This window comes from Linepithema humile, chromosome 2 (genome assembly GCF_040581485.1).
Source record: "Linepithema humile isolate Giens D197 chromosome 2, Lhum_UNIL_v1.0, whole genome shotgun sequence".
NCBI classification, from domain to species: Eukaryota; Metazoa; Arthropoda; class Insecta; order Hymenoptera; family Formicidae; genus Linepithema; species Linepithema humile.
The window spans coordinates 35,293,894-35,314,219 of NC_090129.1; the positions used below are offsets into that span (position 1 = coordinate 35,293,894).

General features: G+C 41.6%; 1 protein-coding gene across 1 annotated transcript in view; it reads right to left on the reverse strand.

Moving 5' to 3' along the window:
* Positions 1-21: 21 nt before the first annotated feature.
* The window catches only part of ft (cadherin-related tumor suppressor fat), a 94,799-nt gene continuing 74,494 nt past the window's right edge, over positions 22-20,326 (reverse strand). The window contains exons 4-23 of the mRNA XM_012379396.2: positions 19,060-19,449; positions 18,157-18,573; positions 17,555-17,887; positions 17,126-17,306; positions 13,389-13,569; positions 12,795-13,048; positions 12,251-12,678; positions 11,689-12,033; positions 11,185-11,514; positions 9,772-10,890; positions 8,360-9,475; positions 7,868-8,144; positions 7,327-7,608; positions 6,774-7,078; positions 6,167-6,432; positions 5,561-6,004; positions 4,913-5,282; positions 4,488-4,706; positions 3,247-4,231; positions 22-2,910 (exon numbers count right to left, since the gene is read on the reverse strand). Coding sequence (XP_012234819.2) covers positions 1,826-2,910; positions 3,247-4,231; positions 4,488-4,706; positions 4,913-5,282; positions 5,561-6,004; positions 6,167-6,432; positions 6,774-7,078; positions 7,327-7,608; positions 7,868-8,144; positions 8,360-9,475; positions 9,772-10,890; positions 11,185-11,514; positions 11,689-12,033; positions 12,251-12,678; positions 12,795-13,048; positions 13,389-13,569; positions 17,126-17,306; positions 17,555-17,887; positions 18,157-18,573; positions 19,060-19,449 — 9,327 coding nt within the window. The 3' untranslated portion in view covers positions 22-1,825. The remainder of the gene's footprint in view (positions 2,911-3,246; positions 4,232-4,487; positions 4,707-4,912; positions 5,283-5,560; positions 6,005-6,166; positions 6,433-6,773; positions 7,079-7,326; positions 7,609-7,867; positions 8,145-8,359; positions 9,476-9,771; positions 10,891-11,184; positions 11,515-11,688; positions 12,034-12,250; positions 12,679-12,794; positions 13,049-13,388; positions 13,570-17,125; positions 17,307-17,554; positions 17,888-18,156; positions 18,574-19,059; positions 19,450-20,326) is intronic.

Consider the following 20,326-nt stretch of genomic DNA (forward strand, 5'->3'; position numbering starts at 1 on the left):
ATGAATAAAATCACACAGCGATTTTTATTACAAATCTGTCGTCTATTACAAATTACGGTCAATGATGATAGAGTAGCACGTACTCGCATAAGCATTCGCACTTTTGTACAACTCACACACGCAGTTTTATTTACAGAATGAGACGGGATCCGAGGACCAGATCTCAGTAATTTACAACGAAAACACATGAAAGGCGAATAAACCGATCTCGCGAAACGCAGTGGAAAAAGAAATCAGTCTGGTAGTCTGCGAGCAGCAGCTACTTTCAGGAACGCTACGAATCAGGCGCCGTTATTGTCTCTCTAACGATACCAATTGAGCACGAATCGACACGTCTGGCGTTTCACGACGGCCCGGTAATTTCATCAGCGGTTGTCCGTTGTCTTTACAGTACAAATATTAACAGAACGAAGACAAACTCTTCCCTCTCCTGGCGAGCATTCTTTTAAATCGAAACACGCTGCTTTCGATCGAGTGGCTAAGTGGTATTATAATACTTGTGGAACTAGGAAAATATGGATTTAGCAAGTATTGCTTTGGACGATTCGAATCAGATATTGAAATCGGTATAATTTCAGCGAGTTCAAGTTCGATTCATAAGAGAGTGAATCTTACATTAACAATAGCATTTTTACTGTCATGAAAAAACATTGTAAAAGTCACTTTCCTTTACTTTGCCATCAAAATCCAGACTCACTGAAATTTCTGTTTATTGAAACTGCAATATGAGTTCTAATTCTGTTTGTGCACTAATTTCTTCTATTTTTTATAAAATGTAAAAAATTAATTTTTACAGTATAAATGTAAAATATTAAGAGTATATATTATGTAGTGAAAAATATAAATTATATAACTACTTTGAGAGTTTTGCGCGCTGCAATTTCAATGAATAGACAGTGAAAGTGTAACAATTTTAATCTCTGATTCAAATATTAAGGATTGTGAGGTAAAATATCTATGTGCCATTTAGCCATTCCACCAATAATTACGACATGTGCGACTGTATCGAATGTATGTGGCATTCACGCGGCTGTTTAAGGTATATACAGAAATCCATAGTTAACAATCAATTGAGCCGCCTCGATGTCCAGTCGCACATCTTTCCATCTCGTCGACGGCGAGTCCGGCCGTAACTAAAATGGCATTCAATGTAATTTCGCGTAATTATATTTCGTATTTAAAATTATGTACGATCGCTCGAAATGCGTGAAATGCGCTCAGCATTAATATCAATTAATTCAATTAAAATCAACATTATTAGTAATATTAATTTCAATCGATATTAATTAATATTGGTCGCAGAAGAATCTCTGCAGTTCAACCGATCGTATAAGCGCTGCTTTGTGCACTCCGCATAGAAGTTGTTTTGATTGCATATGTATTATTCGATATTTACAGATTCGTGAAATACGATAAAAAAAAAAAAACAACTATGCCGTATGACGAACGAGTCTCTTTTCGAGGAAAGTTCCTCTTCGCGTTTTATGGCAAGATGATCACGCGTTCGACGCGGTACCTCACTACTATCCTTAAATATTGCAACAATTTCTTTTATAAACACTTAAAAGCTACTTTTTTTGTCCGCACCTTCCTTAAACATATCCTCGTATGACTCAAAACCACATCCGACACTGAAAATATCATTATTAATACTATTGATTTACACATGTTCAACTAGTCAACTAAACAATAGTAAAAATTCGGCAACATTTCTAAATCGCAGGTCTCGCGTTGCTTTAGGACGAGTCTTCACAATTTCCACGAAATTTCTCACTAAACTATAGTAGCGAGTTCACTAAATTATCCTAGCACCATTTAAAGAACCTCATACATATTCCTCGGACGGTTTAGGGATGTTCGTCGGCAACCTGGGTACTCGACTGGCGCTGTCCGGCAGCTCCGCGATGTCAATGAAGACGCCGACGAGGCTCTCGAAGTTGGGTCCCCAGTTGAGCAGGTAGTCCCAGCCGAGAGCATCTTCGGCGGCGGTTGTGGTTGTGGTGGTATTCGTAGTGGTGGGCGAGCCGTTGTTGGTATGACTGCCGTAGAGGAGGCCGCCCATGTGAGTCGACAGATCGTCGTCCGAGGCGACGAGGGTGCTGAGGGAGCCGCGGAACGAGCTGTCGAAGCCGTCGTAATTGCCGACGTTCGGCGGCAGTGGCGGCTTTGTCGACTGCGACGACTCGACGTTGTTTCTACCCTGGGGCCCGCTCCCCTCATCGTCCTGCTTGGCAAAAAGGTTGTCGGACTGCTTGTCGCCTGCCAGCGACCCGTTGTCATATTCGATCTCCGAGCACGTAAAGCTGTCGTTACCGCTCTCGTCGGTTGTCGACGAGTTACGCCGCTCAAGCCTCTCCACAGGTGGCGTGTGACGTCGATGATGATGGAGAGGCCCGTGAGCAGACGGGCCCCTCGCCTCGCTGGAGGAGCTCACGGCGTCGAGGGTGGAGACCAAGCTAGACGTTCTCGGCCGAGAATTCAGTCGCTCGATTTCCTCCGCCGTGAGACCCATAGGACCCGAGGACACGTTGTTCACCGAGTTTTCGTTATTCGACTGCGGCGCTTTTCTGCTGGCCGTTGAACCCGACAGCTGACTCATGATGGGCGAGTTCAGACTTCTTTCGCTATTGGAGTTTAGCGCATCCTTGCCGACGCCGCCGGACGAGGACGTGGTGGCCAGCAGCGCGCTTTGCAGCGGCTTCCCGCTGATGTCGTGAAGCGTGAGAATTCGCGGTTGTTGCGCAGACAGCTCGCTGCTAGGCGATAGTCTCGCCAAAGGAGTGCTCTGAAGCAACTTGGGCGCTGGTCCGGATGGTTGATTCACGTTCGGCGGTGGCATCGCCCTTGGTGGAAAGGGTCCGGTATGTCGATGTTGCTGTCCCGTGTGCTTGTGATGGTTGCCGTAGTTACCTGCACACATAATTTCTTATTAAACTGTTTATATCACATATTTTAATAAAGAGTGCTGTAGAATATTGAAAAAATTGACATTTTTTAATTAAATTATACTATAAATGTCCGTCAGATGTTTCGAGGCCCAAAAAAACTTTCCTACTTTTCTTTATTTCAAGAACAAGACTTATCCTTGTTCCTATTCTTATTCGCTATACATCGTTATTACAAAAGATTTTGTTATTTATATTTTGAAAATTCAGGAAAATATAAGAATTAAAGCTAACTGGAGAAGGAATTTTCCAATTTTTAAAAATATTTTTTTTTGAAAAGCAAAAATTATGCTTTTCTCACCTATGGGAGGCGGAGTGGCTTTGTACTTTCTCATTCCGTCGCGATAACCCTTGTAATGGTACACGATGTCGATGTCGCTGGGTGCAATGGAGCTAGCGTTCTCCAGGTCGTAGTGTTCCGGAATGTCGGGTTCTGGATTGTGTTCGTGCGAGTGAAGGGAGGTCTGGGCGGGCGGCGGCAGCGGTGGGTGCTCATCGCGGATGGGCGGCGACTTAGTGACCTCCCGCTCGATGATATCTGGTCGCTGTGGCCGATGCTCGGCATTGGCGCTGATCTCACGCTCCTTGTATTTCTTTGAGATCAGTTCGGGACCCATGTGACCCACGCCGCGCAGATCCGATGTGTCGGAGATGTAGGTGTTCTCGTGACGAGACATGAGATTATCATTCCCGGCGCCGACCAGCGAATTGCCGGTCATAATAGCGTTCGTATTCTTGTTGACAACCGACGGCGCTGATTTCTCCTTGTTTTGTCGACGCAATCGGAACACTATGAAGCTCACCAGAATGGCGATCAGCAGGATAACGAAAAAGACGATGACTAAGGTGATACCGATACTGAGAGGATCCGCGGCCGCGGCTGCGCTGATGCCGATCTGTCGGCATCCGGTGCTCACTTTGCCGTGATAAAGCACGTCCTTGAAAATAGATCCAGAGCCATTAAACGGTTGCACCTCGTGGTTGACTGTGAAATTAGCCAGGCATCCTTCGAAGCTCTTGGCGCCAGCGCTATGAGCGTAATAGAAATTTTGACTGACTCCACCGATCGACAGGACGGATAAATAAGGGTCGAGGAAATCGTGGACACCCGTCAGGTCCAACTCGTCGCCCATCAAGACGCTGTCGACCAGTAGTCTTAATCCCCGGGAGTAGGCGTGGAGAGTCAGATTGTGCCAATGTCCATCGGCGAGGCCGCCCTCGATATTGATCGACATGTTCACCGGTGATTCAAGCAAGGACGTGTAAATCAGCTGGCCATTACGAAGCTAAAATATAATATATGACCGTGTCAATTGAAAATGTAAAATCGGAACTTAACTTTTTCGTTTGCATTATTTATCTCATTTATTTACGTTCTAAAAATCAGGAAGAATAAAAGGCAAAATTGGTGTATAATTTATGCTTACTTTATGATTCATTTTACTATTAATAATTGATAACATTTTTGAGAGTAATTATTCTTAAAATAAATAATTGCAAGACTTGTTGGATTAAAGAGATGTACTTGAAGAATTGCCTCACCTCTATAGATGTAAAATGCTTATTGGTTGCAATATAAATCAGGATACCATCAGGCTTCACAGTTCTGAACATCAGGCCGATTGTCTTCAACGGCGATGAGTTCGCTATGGAGCTCGTGTCCTGAATAAGATTGCGCTTAACGCGATTTGTATGGTTCCACAGCGTGGAACCGCCATAAAGGTATTCCAATAGTTGCATTCTTCTGTGCTTCTCTGAAACCTGTACAAACAAATGTCAATGATCACAAGTCAAAATTATTCAGAGATAGCATGAATAAAGTATTAACAGTTAGCCATGATAAAATATTTTTGTAGATTTAACATTATCATTGTTATAATAAAATTTCATTTTAAATTATACATGAAATAATGAGATTATACATTTTATAATTTATTGATTGTAAATTTCTTTCCGCTTATTTTTACCTTGAACTCGATAAATCCTCCGTCGCTCAACATCATGGCCTCCAAGGCGCCGTGGCAATTAGGTGCTCTCAAAGATCCACATTGACACATCACTTGATGCCACTTATCATAACACTGAGCGCCCACACCGCAGACGGAAACAGTGTTCTTCTCATCTTTCAAACAAGGATTCTGTTGCGATCTGACACACGTTGATTTCACGCCGCGCGACGCGAGTGGATTCGTCAGATTCAAAGTTCTTCCATTTATTGATACCGAGTGAATGCAACCCACAAAGTCATCAGAATGAATCTGGCCTGGACGTTCCAGCACGGGATCGGCGTTTTCCAAACCACCCAGTAGAAGAGGATTATTGTTGAAATTCAAAGTGCTGTAATATATTAAATGTTAAGCGCAAATTAATAATTTTAGATCTCTAAAGCGTTATCACATATTTTTAATAAAGAAAAACCGCTTTGACAGCTCTATTAAATATTATTTGTAATAATTACTTTCGTTGATAATTACTTTTAATGATAACACTTATTCATTTTAACGATGGAACACGTAAAATTGAAAAATCCAGTTCTGCGATTTGAAATCTTGTTCGCTTTGATAAATAAATTTTCCACTTTATAGAATTTATTTAAAAAATTACAGAATACCAACCCGGTCGGACCCACATCGTCCGCGTAACAAGTGCCGTCGCCGGGTTTACAATCATCGCAGACGTCGCCATGTTCCCTGCAGACGGACACGCTGAGCGAGACGACCCTACCGTTTCTGGTAGCGGTGACCTTGTGCCATTCGCCATCCGACACCGACTTTTTCGTCTTGATAGTGACGGTAGTGATCGCGCTTCTGGCACCGCCGTACGAAAAGATCACTCGTCCAGCCATCAGCTCCAGTACGACAAAGTCAGAGCGGCCGCCTGTTTGTGGTGCGTAATTGTATAGTAATAGCGCATCCGGTTTTGTGGTGGCAAACACGATAGTGATGTCGTTTGTATTGGAGTCAAGCGCTGGGAATGTCATGTATGAGAGTTCATCGAAGCCGAAGGTCGAGCGCTCGCAGTGCCGCCCGTAGCGACCCTCGGGACAGCTGCATCGATATCTGTACGTGACAATTTTATTTTTTATTTCAGATAAATTGATAACAAATGTTGAAAATCACAATTTCAAGATGCTAATTTGTAATTACTAAGTGATAAAATATTTTTAATTATAATCAAATAATTAAATTGCTGTAATTATATATAATAAGAAATCAACGAACCCAGGTTTATCACTAACGCACAAGCCGCCGTACAAGCAAGGATTTGGTCGACAAGAATCGGTGACTGCTTCGCAGTGATTTCCTCTGTAGCCTGCTCGACAAAGGCAGAAGAAGCTGAAGCTGTCCGGGCTCTTTCTGCACGAACCGCCGTTTCGACACGGATTGCTAGCACATGCGTCGCCTCTCTCGAGTTCGCACAGTTTGCCATCACGATCCATAGGACAAGTACATTGAAAATCATATCCCAAGCGTCGACATTGTCCTCCCTATAAAACAATAAAATGTATCTTGTAAATACTTGTGCTTCATATCGATTTTTATGAAGCATTAAAAACGGCCAGAAAATAAGTCGAAAAAAAATTAATTTTTAGAAAACTTGGTGATTTCTAATTTTATGCGTATCGTATACATTTGCTCGTCTATCATCATATCATTTTAATAAATCATTTTTACTAACTTTGCTAATATTAAATGCTATCACAAATACAAAAGTTATAGATATAGTTAAAATATCAACTTTAATTTTAATTTTACTATATATTTAATTTGGTTTTGCATTTAACATTTCTTTACGAATCGTTTTTAAAGTACTTTGATAAGTACTCACCAACAAACAGGGATTCGGCGAACATGGATCTTGCCTTTTTTCGCATCTGTCGCCGGTGAAGCCATCCCGACACTTACAGTTCATCTCGTGCAGCACTCTGGGCGATGTCAGAATCAACGCCTGGCTATCGGTAATCCTGGCATCGTCGTATATAGCTAAGTGATCACTGCAGCTACCTCCGTTCTCACACGGTATTTGCTTGCACGGAGAATAGCCGATAATGAAAGAGTTATCTTTGAATAGCATTTGAATTTCGTCTTGATTGCGCGTTAACAGTTCAGTCACTTCGTATTTCGTACGATATTCTGAAAAATGTTAAAATTATATATTTCACTGCTTTTTCTGTGTAACATGTAATATTAACATATAGTATTGATAGAATAAATAATCATAATATCAGAAAAGCAACAAAATTCATTTACTTGATATACTTTAATAACTTTGAACTGTGAGACATTCTATGTTTTATGACGTTAATAATGATATGAATAAGTGTGCATATGATATGAATAATATACACATACTTTTGATATTCTGATATTTTTTAACTTACCTTGCGGAGATTTTACTGCCAAATGGACGTTTAAATCTGGTCCATTTTCACTAATACTGAAAATGATAAATGTATCGCCGACCTCGATTTTCTCTTGTAGAAGATCCAGAAGTGCTCGGTAATATTGAGTGAGAAAATCTTTCGCAGTCAGTTTAGAAATTTGCAGAGTTACGCTGTTTTCGATCGTGGCGTTGGAAAAGATCAAAAACTCGACCGTGATTTTGGAGATTACGTCGGAATGTCGTCCGTCGTTGCCGGAGACGCTCAACGAATAGCCGATTTCTGTGCGATCAAAATATTAGAAATAGTAATAACATTCTATCAAGAATATTTCAATATTCATAATATCAGGTAAAATATTTAAACTTCTATCAATAATGTGTAATGTAGAAAATTGCCAAATAATATCGACGAATTAATATTGCTTTCTTTAGAATTCTTTAGATTGAAAAGTACGAATAAAAAAAAATGCTAATCGTAAATTTTAAAATAGACATAAGAAGAATGTTTCATCTCTTTTCTTCGATTAATAAAGACGTACCTGATGTAATTTTGTTAGTGTGCAGATCGCAGGCGGTTGGTATACTTAGCACGCGTGAATTCGAGCCCTGAAGTATCTTACACGAATAAAGTCCAGTGATATCCGGATCGTTTGGATGTACGTCGGCGATTTTTCCCAGCGGTATCTTGGCGTTGAATGAGTGCACAATTACGTGCACTGATCTCGGTGTGGATGGGCTGTCGTTCTGATCTGTGATGATCACGGTGATGCTGTGTTCTCTCTTCATTCGGGGTACACCCGAATCTTCCACTTCAATCTACATTTAATTTTAATTTTTGCGATTAAATGTAAAAAAATAGCAAATATTAAAATACCAGATAAACATATATATCTAATTGTCCAATTATATATTTTTATTACTTTTTTATTTCAATTAAAATCCATTTTTAAATCGTAATATTTTTCGATAAAATATAAATTATTTATGAGTGGAAAAAAAGCCAGATACATTTTTGCGATTTGAATACCAACCATGAGATCTAGTTGCGGCATTGTTTCTCTATCGAGACTCTTTGTAGTCCTGAGTATACCCGAATGTTTGTCCAAAGTAACCATGTCGCTCTGTTTTCCTCCGATTAATTTGTATGTAAACGGCGCGCCGTTGGGCGGCAAATCGGGATCGGTCGCACTGAGAGTCATGATACTGGTACCAGCCGGTTCATTCTCGCTGACATAGCCGATAACTTCCGGTGGATCAAAGATCGGACCATTGTCGTTCACATCCTGCAACTCTATGTGCACCATCGTGGTGCCGGTTTGCGGCGGCGACCCGGTGTCGATCGCGCCGATCGTTAGATCATAAGCAGGCACGGTTTCGCGATCCAGATGTTTTGCTGTTTCGATGTCACCGGTCTGCGGATCGATCTTGAAGGCCTGGTCGACGTTGCCGCCGATAATTGAGTACGAGAACTGATTATTCTGCGGCTTGATGTCCTTGTCGACCGCGCGGACAGTGAGCATGCGCGTGCCGTGTACGGCGCCTTCGGACACCTTGGCATCGTACAAGTTCTGCAAGAACTCGGGCGGATCGTTGCCGTCTTGGATGGAGACGATTACCTGCGCCTCGTCGGTGTCGTTGCCGCGTATACCGCCGCCGTTCTTCGCCATTACCGTCAGCACCACACGATTCTGCGTCTCGCGATCGAGTCGACGCGACACTCTGATAATGCCGGTCTCCGAGCCGATGGAGAAACCACGGTCATTGGACGAGCCCACGAAGAGGTAGTACACCCGGCCGTCCTCGCCCGAGTCCTGATCAGTCGCTTGAACTAAGCCGACCGACGTGCCCACCTCGGCGCTCTCCGACACGTCCATGTGGAACACTGGCTGAATGAACTTGGGATAAAACTCGTTTACGCCGGTAATATGTACCATCACAGTCGTGAATCCGACCATCTGCGGACTGGAGTCCGGATTTGCCGCAACAATGTCGAGACTGAACTCGTTCGTCTCCTCATAGTCAAAGCTGGCATCCGACGTGATCTCGCCGGTGTCTTCGCGGATGCGGAAGTAATCCTTGCCACTGCCACCGAGGATCTTGTATTCTATTACAGCGTACTTGGGTGAGTCGATGTCTTGAGCGACCACCTGAAAGTGCACGAAAAGATTATGTTTGTGAAGAAAGCGCAAATATTACAATTTTGTACAATTATATTAATTTATCCGAGATATATAACATTTAAAACACTAGTTTAAAGTTAAAGATTATTGATTTATTTGAAGAGTGTAATGAAATTTGTATGTAATCCGAATAATTTCGTTCTTCAGCTAAGCTATTCAAGATTTAACGAAAAAATAAAAAATGAAAAGACTCGAATAATTAAGCAATCAAATATGAATAGGAGTTGACACCAGAAACAAGATTAAAATCTCAAGACACACACCTTGTAGACGAAGCTATCAGGCGGCGAATTTTCCAGCAAGAATGCTTCGTAGACGTTTCGTTTGAAAGTTGGAGGATTGTCGTTGATATCAGAGACATTGACGGTTAAGGTAGCCATCGCTTCCATTGGCTCGAATCCCAGATCCGTAGCAATGATGTTCAATTTATATTCCTGCACGAGATCGTAATCGAGAGGCTCAAGTATGGTGACCGCGCCGGTGATGGAATGTACGGAGAACTCGTTTCTCTCGTTGCCGGCTGAGATTCTGTAGCGAACCATACCGTTGGGTCCACTGTCGCCGTCCACGGCGCTCACCGTCAGAATGGTTGTGTTGACCGGTTCGTTCTCCGGCACTCTCACCTGGTAGCTGACGGCGGCAAAAGTCGGCGCATGTCGGTTTTCACCGGAAATCACGAGCGTTAGAATGACCTCGTCCTTCTGCGGTGGCACACCCTTGTCGGTGGCGCGCGCCTTCAGGAGGAACACCGTGCCGACGGCGATACCGTTGAGACTCCTGCGTACGTAGACCCAGCCGGATTGCTCCTCGATGGCGAAGAGATCGCCGGTAACGTTCACGCTCGTCAGCGAGTAAATCACCTCCGCGTTCACACCAAAATCGGCATCGTCGCGTGCGATCAGCTGGGTGATTCGCTTACCCAATCCGTAATTCTCCGGTACTGGCGATAGGTAAGATCTCTGCTCGAAGCGAGGCGCGTTGTTATTGGCATCCACCACATTTACATGTACCGTTACCCTCGAAGACATCGGCGGTTTGCCATTGTCTGTCGCCACCACTGTCAGCGAGTACAAGTTTTCCGGTGAGGATGGTCGATGCGTATGCTTGTAACGCAGAGTACGCTTGCTGAAGACGTCACCGGTCGCTGGATCGACGGTGAAGAGATCGGACGGTTGTAGCAGATTGTAAGATATGACCGAGTTTGGTCCTTGCTTGTCGCGATCAATCGCCGCGACCTGGCCGACGTGCGTTACCACTGATTGAAGCTCGGGAAAATGGAAGTGATAGATTTCCTTCTCGAATTCGGGCGCGTTATCATTTTGATCTTGAACGGTGATTGTCAGCGCAGTCTCCGCTCGCCATGCGCCATCCGCTGCTACAACCTGGTAAAATGATGGAAGAAATAGTTTTTCTTTTTAGACGCGACAAGTGGAATATATTTTATTAAGCGGAATAACTTTAACATGATTCGGAAGATGAAGCGCTCTAAGGAAAATCAAACATAATATTTAACAAAATCTTCTAAATCCACAATCTCTTTCAATCTTTTAAACTTTTTAACTATTCTCCGAATTATAAATTTAAAATTTAAAAATACTTCTGCACCAATGTACTTTTATAAATATAATGTCTTTACTTTATTAATACAAATTTTATATAATATGATTGAATCATACCTTTAACAGGTACTCGTCTTGCTCTTCTCTGTCGAGATATCCAGCCACCGTCACGTTTCCGCTCAAAGCATCGATAGTGAACTTGTTCCCTGGATTATCACTGAAGCTGTAGCTGACGTTTGCATTCTGACCGATGTCTAGATCGCTGCTCGTGATTCGTATAACAAACGTGCCAATTTCCGCATTCTCTGTCACGTTAACGCTAAACAATCGTGTAAAGTGCGGCGGGTTGTCGTTCTTGTCTAAAACGGTCACTAGTACCGTGGCGGTACCGGTTAACCAAGGATGGCCTTGATCTCTAGCTTCCACAATCAGTTCGTAAGACGCAATCTGAAAAAGTCCCGACATGTACCATTAATTAAACGATTGTTAATAACTAGAGATGTTCTTATAGAATCTTCAGACAAATTGATTTAAAGCAATTATAATAAACTTGAAATAATAATTGTGATTAATTATTATTAAAAACTGTACTTATAAAAATAATTGTAATTGATTATTTACCTCTTCGCGATCAAGTTTAACGTTAGTTTCAATCTGTCCAGTGTTGCTGTCAATGGTAAAAGACTCGGACAAATCATCGACCAGATGATAAGTGACCTGGCCGTTTTCGCCGGAATCGCGATCCTTCGCGGACACTTTGCCGACGAACAACGGCGGATATTCTTCTTCCAGCACTGTTGCGTTGTAAATGGCCGCCTCCATAACCGGCGCGTTGTCGTTAGCGTCCGTAACATTCACCAACAACTGAATCACACTACGTAACGTGGGTACATTTGTATTGTAGACCGAGACCCAGGCTTCGTAGTGCGGAGCAGTCTCGTAATCGAAACCAGAAGCAACTATGACCTAAACAAAATTATTATTTTGTAATAAAATAACATTAATAATAATTATAATAGCCAAAGATATTTTCATATATTTTTAAATATTTTCAAATTTTAGAAAATTGAATTATCTTAAATTCTTGAGAAGAAACAATTAACGTAAACAAAATTGTAGAATTCCAGTGTTTGAAAGTGTTTCAAATAATTTCGGAAACACAAAAGCATTTGATCTTAATTACCTCGCCGGTGAGAGAATCGATTCTCAGAGCGTCTCCAATGTTTCCACCAGCCATGTCATACAACAAAGTACCATTTTCATTGTTCTTCGATGCAAACGCGCTTAGCTTCATAATCACTTTGCCCTCTGGCACATCTTCGGGTAGCGTGAACCTCGTGTTGATGTTGGAATGAAAAGAGGGGAACAGATCTCGCTGCCACAGATATATCTGCAGTTCGGTAGTCACGTACTGGGGCTCAACACCGCAATCTGATGCTAGTATGTACACTGTATACATGTTTTTGTCATTCAGTTCCTTAGCGGCGCGAATCACGCCGTTGTCCGGATCGATGACGAAACGATGAGCGTCTGTGCCCTGTAGCTGATAAACAATCCGCGAGTTCTGGCCGTCGTCGTCGTCGATCGCTTTCGCGCCGAATACAAAGTTACCTTTAAACGGAGAAAAACTCGGTGTTATTGTATAAAACTCTCTTAATCAATAGAGATAATTTAATGGTCTTTTTGATTGGCAATTAATGCGCTTGGATCATTGCTAGTTTCATTACCGGGTTTGGCCGTTTCGGGGATGTAGGCCGAGTACTGGGTACTGGAAAAGCAAGGCGCATTGTCATTGGCGTCGTTCACGTAGATTGTCAAATTGACGGCAGCGATTCGAAGCTCCGTCGGGCTCGAGTCCCGAGCCACCATGGTGAAATGGTACACGGCGGTCGCCTCGCGATCTAACGGTATCGTGGTCACCACAACCCCCGTATCGGGATCCACGAAGAAATGCTCCGCTTTGTCTCCCAGCAGACTGTATCTGTGTGTTTTAGAAAAATAGTATTATTTATATATAATATTAAATATAAAATGTAATTAATGAGAAAAGTCAGATTCAATGTTTGCTCTATTATTCTGAAATTTGTATAATCTTTTATTCTGTATATTTTATTCGAAATATTTTTTACGTAGGCACATTTGGCAGATTTATCGATTCGGATTCTTCATTATTAGAAATTTATAAAAGAGTGTAACAGCAAAACTGTGAATTTCTTAGAATCACAAGTTCCTTAGTAACTGTTGCGTTAAATTAAAATCCGAGACATCGGTATTTTTTAGAATAAAATATTCACAATTTTAATTATGCGCAAGAAACCTACTTGATCTTCGCATTGAGCCCTTCATCCTTGTCCGTAGCGTCCAGCTTGGTGACCCACGTTCCGGGGGGCTTGTTCTCGTCCACGTTGGCCTTGTAGTCCTGCCGGGCGAACTCGGGATTGTGATCATTCACATCAAGAACAACGATCTTGACGATGCCCGATCCGGTGAGAGGCGGTGAACCTGCGGAAAAACGCATGAAATTTCAGTTGTATTGTCGTCGAACCACCATAAAGGCAACCGATGTCGCATCGATACGTCGCGTTGTCCCTCTAGTTCGCTTTTATGCACTTTTATTGTTATCTCGCAAACCGTAACACAGCGCGGTCGTAGTTGGGTCAGTGGCGCGATTATTCCGCTAAATTTACGGCTTGCCTCTCGCGGCCCGTTTATGACGGTTTAAGTCGATCCAAACGGAAGGTAAGCCAGGATCATAATTTTAACAGAATATTATTACAGGGCTCGCAGGAGACGCCGGTCTAACTCGCGATCGTCAAGTGATTTAGAACTCGCTCGTATTCGTTTAGAGTATACTTTCGACGAGCGATACACCGGCGAACTGTCGCCCAATCTTCTTTTCGCGGATTATTAGACAGAGTAAACATGAAGAGCGCGTACAAACGCAAACTTTAAGGAATAAAGGTAGATTGACTGAAATAAAAGAATGAGCTCACATTGTTTACTTTGCAGACTACATTTCTTTAAAAAATCAGCAATTCAATAATAGTTTAAAGATTATAATTATTAAAAACTCACTCCTTTTACTCTTTAGATAAGAATTAAATGTCGAGAAATAGAAATTGATATTTAAGAACTGAAATTTGCATCTTTGAGCTTGAGCAGAGATTATTTTGCTAAATAAAAATCGTTAAAATCAACGAAAATGGCCCCAGATCGATATTCTGTCGGTAGCTCCTCTCAAAATCAAGAGACGGCGTACAAAATGACTTTTCCAAGTCGCGGAAATGCATGTTGCCGCGAAGTAATGGTCGGTCAGCGTGGGCAATTTAGTCGTGACACACGAGGCTCTCTAGCGGTGCCATTGTGCTACCGCTTATGATTTAGGGATTGGAGTACCAGGAGTAACGATGTTTGTGCATGCGGAAAAGTCTCGGCGCGGTTTAATTACGCCGCCTAAAACGCGCCATTATTCTCCGTAGAGAAGACCGGATTTCTCTGATTGCGCACCAGGTATACACGAGTACGTACATGGCGAGCGTTGGCGTAGCCCAGGGCCACGCGCCTGCACGGACGTACACCGTTCAATCACGCGGAGAGTTCCCGTCGAGGTACGAGAGAAAGGAAGAGAGAGAGAGAGAGAGAGAGAGAGAGAGAGAGAGAGAGAAAGAGAAAGAGAGAAAGAGAGAGGGGCGCAAAGGGAGAGCGAGGGAAAGACGGAGATGGAGGCTGAGTCTGAAACCGTATTTATCATGTTCTAGGTAAATATCCCGTAAGAGTACAGATTGGATATACAGGCTGCGTCAAAAGTTCCGTTCCTTTTCCTCGCAAATCCCTCCTCGACAGAATATATCTAACGATAAATGGAATTAATAGAAAAATTGAGTAATATTTGATAAACAAGTCTCTCGAACGTTATCTCGTCAGATATCATAATTCATACAAGAAAGCAGGAATTTATTCAAGTGCTGACTTTGCTTTTTCTGAAGCTTGAGAATTTTTTAACACGTTATATGTAAAACAACAGATTAACGATAAAAAATTATAATGATTATATGGTGGTTTTCAGTAAACAAATTCCAATTCCTTCTTTCTTCCCACTATTATTTTATATGATAAATGAACTGTTGATTTTATAAGACAAATGTTTGATCCTTACAGCGTTAACAAATCATCCATTGTTAATCTATTGAATAAATGTAAAAACGTAAAGAAATAGGAGATATAAGAATAATGAATGTAAATGTCAGAACAATTATGAGTAAAAGCAGAAAAATAAAAGAAAAGCGTGAAGAAAACGAGAGACACCATGCGCGGTATAACAATCGCGGTGCACAATGGTGTGGGCCGGCGCGGACGCCGTTCCCAGGGGTTCACAGTCAGAAAAAAATGGCCCACTTTGCATAACGAGTAATTGCATAATTTGCTTACTGACTAATGATGGTAATGAAGCGGTAACTCACTTGTTACCGAGGATTTCCATCGAAAAAAATTTCGAACTCGGCTTAGAAGCCAAGAATATTGATTTTTAGGGAAACTGCAGGCCATGAATAATGCAAATATAAAGAAGAGAATTAGTGTACGTGGTTTTTTTATCGAAAAAAAGTTGAAACATTTTATTCAATATTGTTATTAAAGAGTTGAGAAAAATTTTATTTCTACCGAAAAGAAGTTAAAAAGCTCTGAAAAGTACTTTTCAAAATGCGAACAAGATATATTCTAGATATCTTACTTGAATCTTATGAATCATATTTTTTGATAGAAGAGAATATCCTGTTTATGTCTGGTAAACGTCGAAAAGATCGCCTCTTGAGAAAAACATCATCGTCGTCGCGCCAATGCGCATCTCAAAATACGCACTCCCGAGATGCGAGAGTGCACGCGTGACAACCGCGGTGTATGAATAAAGTAGAATATAATGTGCGAGAGCACGGGCAGTACCCAAAAGACGCATGGCTCTCTTTTTCTCTTTTTCTCTCTCTCTCTCTCTGAACGGAGAGGATGAGAGTGGATGAGAGGTAAGACTCCGAAATGCGCGCGACCGGCGAGACGGGGAGGGCAGAGGAGAGAAGACAGCGTGGACGAGACGGTGAGGTGGAAAGGAACGAAGTGAGGGAAGGAATAAGGCCCGCGGTCGAACGGAGTGGCAGGAGGAAGGAGCGGAGTGCCGAGGCAGGGAAGGAAGGCATTCGAGACCGATTATCATAATCGCGCGTCATAACTCTGCGGGCTTGTCTACCTCGCCGTGGACCGATTGGGCCATCGAGCCACCGCGACCGGGGGCGGGATAGCGGGGGGAAAAAAGAGTGAGAGGGAGAGAAGGGGTTAAAGCCGGGGTGGGACCGGGGGAGGACTACCGGCTTCTAAGAGGAAGGAAAGAAAAAGAAGGAGAAAGTTTAAGAGAGAGGAACTGCCCACCGCTTAAAGAATCTCATCGAACAACCCACAAATTTATATCCAATTTGTATATTACCGCTCATTACTTAAACCCACCGCGTACATCGTCTATCGCCTCTCGTCTATGTGCTGCGCAGCGTTCGCTGGCGGGATAACACATTTCGGTGGATCGTCGATTGATGAACGGCCGGTGCTACGGCTCGCATAAAGAATTAGCGCGTACCGATCGTGATTTCGCGGACGTCGATCTTTCGTAGAAAAATCGTGAATAATAGCGATCAGAAGAAAACCAATTGCTAGCTAACTGAATTGCTTTTCACATAAAGAAAAGTGAGTACTATTACGTATTCAAGAATTAATACGTAAGAGTAATTAAAATTCTAACGCATGAAACTTAAATGTAGTTATTGATCGAATGTAAATTAGGGGCCAATTATTTTTTACGATATTTTAATAAAATGTGGATACATCATTTCTAAAGATCGAATAGAAGTCTATATATATAAATATCATAATTAAGGAATAGCTCGACGTTATTCACGCCTCGTAGCAATCATTCATTTTCGATAAACTACCGTGCGTCCGTTAACGCAACCGCGCTGTTATATCGTAGTTTTACTCATCTGCATACGACCGGGTATTTAATGGGCGCGTGTTAACTCACCAGTATCCATGGCCACTAGAGTGAGCGTGTACTCGGGTATTAGTTCCCTGTCCAACGGTCGAAGAAGCGATATGTCGCCGGTGCTCGCGTTTATGCGAAATAAGTCCGTGTCGCCTTCCTTGAGGAAGTATCTCACTTGATCATTATATGGCGGTGTGTCCGCATCGTACGCCTTGACCTGCTAATTGGGTACAAAATATTTTCGCTCTCATTAAAATACATTCAATTTTTTTTGCGAACAAGAAATTTAGGGAATTATATGTAATTGTATACAATTAAAAATTTCAGAATTATTTTAAAATTATTATAAATACATGGCACTTATTTCTAAAAAATTGATTATTTAGTTTGATATCATAAATTTTATTTTATTTTATTCCAATTTTGAGTAAATATACTTTAAATATACTTCTACTCGTCGGTAGTTACCTGTATGACCAAACCGCCATTCGGCGGCACCATGTTCTCCATAACATGCGCTACGTAGGGCGAGTCAAGGAAGACCGGCGCGTTGTCATTGATGTCTAATACAGTAATCGTGACCTGGGCGGTGTCGCCGCGCGGTATTTTACCGACCTCTGCCGCGCAATCTTCGCCGCGGATTGTCAAATGATACCGAGATTTGCGTTCGAAATTCAGATTCTTCGCTACCCTGATTACACCGCCGTCTTCCGAGATTATAAAATCTCGATTATCATCCCCTGTCGCGATGCTGTATCTTACTCTACCATTCGCACCTTCATCACGATCCTTCGCCGAAACCTGAGTTGAGATGACAAAGAAAACAATGATTTATAATTTGAGATGTTTAAAAAGTTATGCTTTTTAATATTTCTAATTATTTTATCATTATATTATTATCTATAATATACAGAAATTGTGAAAATGGCATTTTATCGGATTTATGAATAGATTCTGAAAATTTGTCTAAATTTATATTTCTTTTATTAAAAAATTTTTAATTTAAAGAAATTTTATTTCTGTTTTGTCTTTAATTTTTCTAAATTATGGCTTATTGCAGTTACACCGACCTGGAGCACGCTGGCGCCGATGCTGGCGTTTTCGGCGACAGTAGCAAAGTACTGCCCAGAATCGAATACCGGCGAGTTATCATTCTCATCGAGTACCATGATAGTGACGGTGGTCGACGATAATTTCGGTGGCTCACCGCGATCCTTGGCGGTGATTTCTAGGGTGTAGTTGGACTTTTGTTCGCGATCCAACGGCCCGGAGACGCGCAGTAGCCCGTCCACCGGACCCAGAGTGAACGGCAGGTTAATATCATTCTCCAGCAAATATTCGACGTAGCCGTTTCGACCTTCGTCCCGATCGACGGCCTTTATCGCCATTACCACCGTATTGCTCGGCGCGTTCTCGATTATGGAATTTTTTGTGGGCGATATGAATTCCGGCGACATGTCGTTCACATCCAATAACACAACCGTTACCTGTGTCATTTGAACAAAAGGTAATAAGAAGGTTGTAAACATTGCTTTAAATGTCAGAGGTAGACTGTCTTCTCCTTTTAGTAAAGATTTTATTAGATATTATTAAATTTCAGTATCTTGTTAAACATTCCATTCTCTAAGTTTTTAAAAAAATCAAATTTTAAATTAAAGTTCAGTAAGGTAAAATTTAGCTTAAATGAAACAAGACGTTCTAAACTTGTCTTTTTTTTAGATTAGAATATTTTTTTCTTTAGAAATTCCTTGAAACCAATCTTTGTTTAAATGAAATATCTACAGACATCTTCAGTTAAACTTGAGGAAAAAATAGATAATAATATTATATGTATTTCTCAATCAATTAAAAAAAAAATGTCAATTTGTTAAAAGAATTTAAAAATAGCGATCTTTAACTAAACTGGTTGAAGTTGTGGTTAAAAAAATTTCTGCGTTCATGTTTCCCCATTCACAAAATGTAGATTCACTAACCTGTACTGTGGAGGACAAGGGCTTAGCTGGTGGTAGCGGATTGTCGGTGGCACTGAGCACTAGGTTGTAGAGTGATGTTCGTTCGCGATCAAGAGACCGACGCGTGAAGAGGGTACCATTAGGCGCTACCCCAAAGTCTCCATCGTCGTCGCCGTCGGCGACAGCATAGGTGACCCTGCCATTGTCACCGGAATCCAAGTCCTGGGCAATCACAGTGAATACAGGTGTGCCGATGGTCGCATTTTCCATGATGTCGGCCGTATGCGGTCCCGTTTCGAATATCGGCATATTGTCGTTGAGATCGACGACATTACAGTACACCGTCACCGTGGACGACAATGCTGGCACCCCACCATCCGTCGCTTGAACAACGAAGATATAGTGCTGCACCTATCGATGACAAAAAAATAAGGTATTCAAATAAAGATATAATTTTACAACTGTTACATCTTATGTAATTATATTAAAAGTTTAATGGTGGAAAGAATAAGAGAAAAAGTAAAGAACACAGAAAAAATCAAAAGATAAAACACGAAAGTTTGAATGTAATATAAAAAATTGACAACTTGCAACAAAGTGAATTTTTCACTGAACGATCAATTTTAAATTATGATTGAGAAACATAAATAAAGAGTGATTATTTTTTATTATGCAAAGTTATATATTACATAATGCATTAATTTGTATGTAATTAATGCATATTATATCAATATTCAAAATAATGTATAAAAACAAGAGAATGCAAAGGCGATCCCAAAAGGGAACCTTCTCTTCTTCTTTGAAAATACAGATCTATAATCTGTACATCGAAATTAATTTTCATCTTTATTACAAATCGACCGATAACAGGTCCTTTTAGGAGCCGCACTTAACCGTTTTGCAAGGACTAAAATGTCAGTTTCGATGCGGCCGTGGCACCGTGCTATTTCTTTGTTTCCGATGCGTTTCACATACACACGCGTACACGCGCATTTCATGGCCCCGTAATGACGTTGGCGTGTATCTGGAAGGGCATTACATTGATGAAAGGTTCTATAAGCTACCCTTATCCTGTTCCTCTCGCTTATGCTCTTCCTTGCTTCTTCCTTCATCCTTCTCGATAGGAGCATCAACAACATTCCCGCTCGTCGTTCTCTCTCACATACGTATTGTAAAGCGTAAAACAGTGGCGTAGCCAACAGATGGCATAAAAGTAAGCATTAATATTGCAATTTTATTAATATTATTTTTGGCAATCAACGTACACTTTGCGTAAAGTAAAGCCAAA